The sequence below is a fragment of the Microtus ochrogaster genome, chromosome 6, assembly GCF_000317375.1.
Source record: "Microtus ochrogaster isolate Prairie Vole_2 chromosome 6, MicOch1.0, whole genome shotgun sequence".
Lineage (NCBI taxonomy): Eukaryota > Metazoa > Chordata > Mammalia > Rodentia > Cricetidae > Microtus > Microtus ochrogaster.
In genome coordinates this window covers 60,723,996-60,726,780 of record NC_022013.1, presented here as the reverse complement: position 1 = coordinate 60,726,780, position 2,785 = coordinate 60,723,996, and the positions used below count along the sequence as shown (strand labels likewise).

General features: G+C 47.0%; 1 protein-coding gene across 2 annotated transcripts in view; it reads right to left on the bottom strand.

Annotated features, from left to right (window-relative positions):
* Positions 1 to 422: 422 nt before the first annotated feature.
* Positions 423 to 2,785, bottom strand: part of Btd (biotinidase) — a 17,527-nt gene continuing 15,164 nt past the window's right edge. For both annotated transcript variants that reach the window (XM_005348656.1, XM_013346869.2), the window contains exon 4: positions 423 to 2,654. In XM_005348656.1, coding sequence (XP_005348713.1) covers positions 1,482 to 2,654 — 1,173 coding nt within the window. In that variant the 3' untranslated portion in view covers positions 423 to 1,481. The remainder of the gene's footprint in view (positions 2,655 to 2,785) is intronic.

Sequence of the window (2,785 nt, the reverse complement as noted above, 5' to 3'; positions counted from 1 at the left end):
TTTTTCAAATCTGTTATTGTAGGAAATAATGAGTATTCTGACTAGTGGAAAAAAAAATAGTATGTTTGGTTTGTACATAGAGGTGGTCTTTCTCACAGCCTTCCTGCACAATGGATTTTAACAGGATCAGCAGGGAATGGCTCTGGGCTTCCACAAGTGACATATGTTTCAGGATATGCCTTTAAGCATTTCCCTTCAGTGTATCTGAAACACCTCTACATCTCTTGTTTCTTGAATGGTTTTACAATTCTTTGAATATATGGACAAAGGGGAAAATTAATCCCAAGTGTTTTGTTACTTATCAGGTGGTATATGAAATATTTTCTACTGTTGGGGAAAAGAGAGGCTAATTTCAGAAGACTATCCATTCTGTACTCAAAAAATAATAAAATAATAAACAAAAAAGAAACAATTGCTCTGTATAGAAGTAAAATACTTTTTAAATGGCTTTCAAACATTGGTTGCAAAGAAAGCATCAGTGACCTATAAATGTCATCACCATGCTACCCATAGCTTCTCAGCTTCTGGTGTTCAGTTACTGTGCACAGTCCTTGCTCTGTGCTTATGTGGGCCCTGAGAAAACACCTGCTGTGACGAGCTGAGCTGAGTTTGTGACTGCAGCAGGCTGGCCAGGCAGCTCCCAGCCTCTCTGAGCGAGGGAGACCTATTGGGTGCAAACTCAGTTGAGCACAGCTAAATCGATTGGCTAAGGTCTCTGGAATCCCTGGATGAGACGCTTTGGAGGGAATAATTCTATTACTCATGCTTTCCTAGCCTGGCCTTGCTCAACATTTCCCAGTCTCCCCTCCCCACTTCCACAGCACCGCCTTCCTGCAGAGATTCCAAGCCTGCCCACACAGCCACCACAACAGCAGGGTGCACATGAGAAAGCTTCGCCTCCCTGCTGTTTGGAAGGGCTGTTTCTAGGGCTACATTTCTGCCACTGCTGGTAGCTCTGACTTTGCCACCGCATCCGAACAGAGTCCCTGTTGACCAGAATAGGATGATTCATCATGGCAGCCCTTTTCACAGCTTTTGCTTCAAGAGTCTGTTTTTTGTTTTTTTTTTTTGTTTTTTTTTTGTTTTTTTTTTTACCACAGAAAGTGTTTGAGTCTTGGAGAATATGGACACTGTGTCACTAGATCAACAATGAAAGAAAACGGAAAGAAAAATAAAAAACAACCAGGGCTCTGTGGGATTGTAAAGTAGCAACTTATGTCTACTTGTTATTTTAGCATTTAAAACTAATTGCGTAGTAGGAAGAAGGTGTGGTTTGAAAGAGTGTGAATAGAAAATACCACAAAGTGTCTGTCATTATGTAGAAAGGAAGAAGGAACTGCCTCTCCCATCTTCTTACAGTTCCTAGGGTGGGACCGAGGGTGGGACCCTGCGCCACGGAAGTGCCTTTCCACCGTCTGGGTAGAGACGGTGCTGTGGAAAGGCACGCTGGCACAGCCCGCCCCACTGACGACACGCTTTTTCTAGTCCCTCTCATACAACCGCCCATAGAGAGCTGCTGTCACCAGACCAGAGGACAGTCCACTCTTCCTCAAGTAATAGTGGTCATTTTCCCACCCGAGCTGGTCAGGGGTATCCAGAGTCATCCCTGAGGTGAGAAACAGAGGAAAGATATAGGAAGTGCTGAAGTTCCCCCACAGGTGAAAGTCAAACAGGCCTTGTGCCTCTGAGATCTCCTGCCCACAAGTGTCAAAGCCGAGGCCCCCACACTTGACCAGGGCACAGACTTGAATGTAGTAAGTGCCGTGTACCGTGTGGAGCCCATCAAAGACACCCAGGGCGTACAGCTCTTCGGACAGGGTGGGCCTCTCGTAGAGTAAGTGACAACAGAGACCGTTGGAGCAGGCCTGGACATAGCCCTCCTTTCCCCAGACAGGCACCAGGGTGAAGTTGTCGTACATCATCTCTGAGTGGAAAGTAGGTGGTGCGTTCATGTTCCACTTGGCAGCCTCCTCACAGTGCACTTCCTGGGCATCCTTCTCACAGGACAGGTCACCGGCCAGGATTTTTAAGAACTTACTATGGGATGGGTCCGTTTCACTAGTTACATTCTCTATCCCAACAAGTCCCAGGGGGTTTGTGGCTACCTGGGCAATTATAAGGTGGCCTTCGGGGTTGTCCATGTCATGGTACCAAAAGGACTTTAGAGGGGTGTGGATGCCACTGCCAGTCATCCCCAGAGTCGGGTGGTGGATGTTAGCTGCCAGAACACTGACACCAAAGGCAGTGGCGAATGCTTTCTGGATTTCAATGGCTGCCAAGAGCGGCAGCTGGTTCATCCAGGCCGTGGGGTACACAATGTGCTTCACCTTGGAGTCTCTGAGGAGTTGGATGGCGGGCTCAAAGAACAGGATATCAAAGCAAGTGAACATGCCAAACTGGCCCGCAAAGGGGGTATCAAAGGTGACGAGGTCCACATGAGCAGGGGTATCAAAAGCCGCCTCAAAGTACAGATTGTGCTTACGGTAACGGGCAACAAGGGTTCCATTGTGGCTGAACACCACATCTGTATTAAATTGGTATCTCCCGTCATCTGGGCACCTGGGGTCACTGCGAAGGCAAGGCTGTTTTGTTCCAAGATTGGCCACCAAAAACATCTGTCCCTTGATGGCCATACAACTCAGGCGCTGGAGGACCTGGGGTGGACAATAAATACAATAAGTTTAAATACTGCCTTTTGGATCATATTTCGGTAAAGAAGTTCCTGTATTGTGTCTGTCATATATAAACAGCTATCATAAGTCAGTGGGAAAAGACTTGTGAGAGT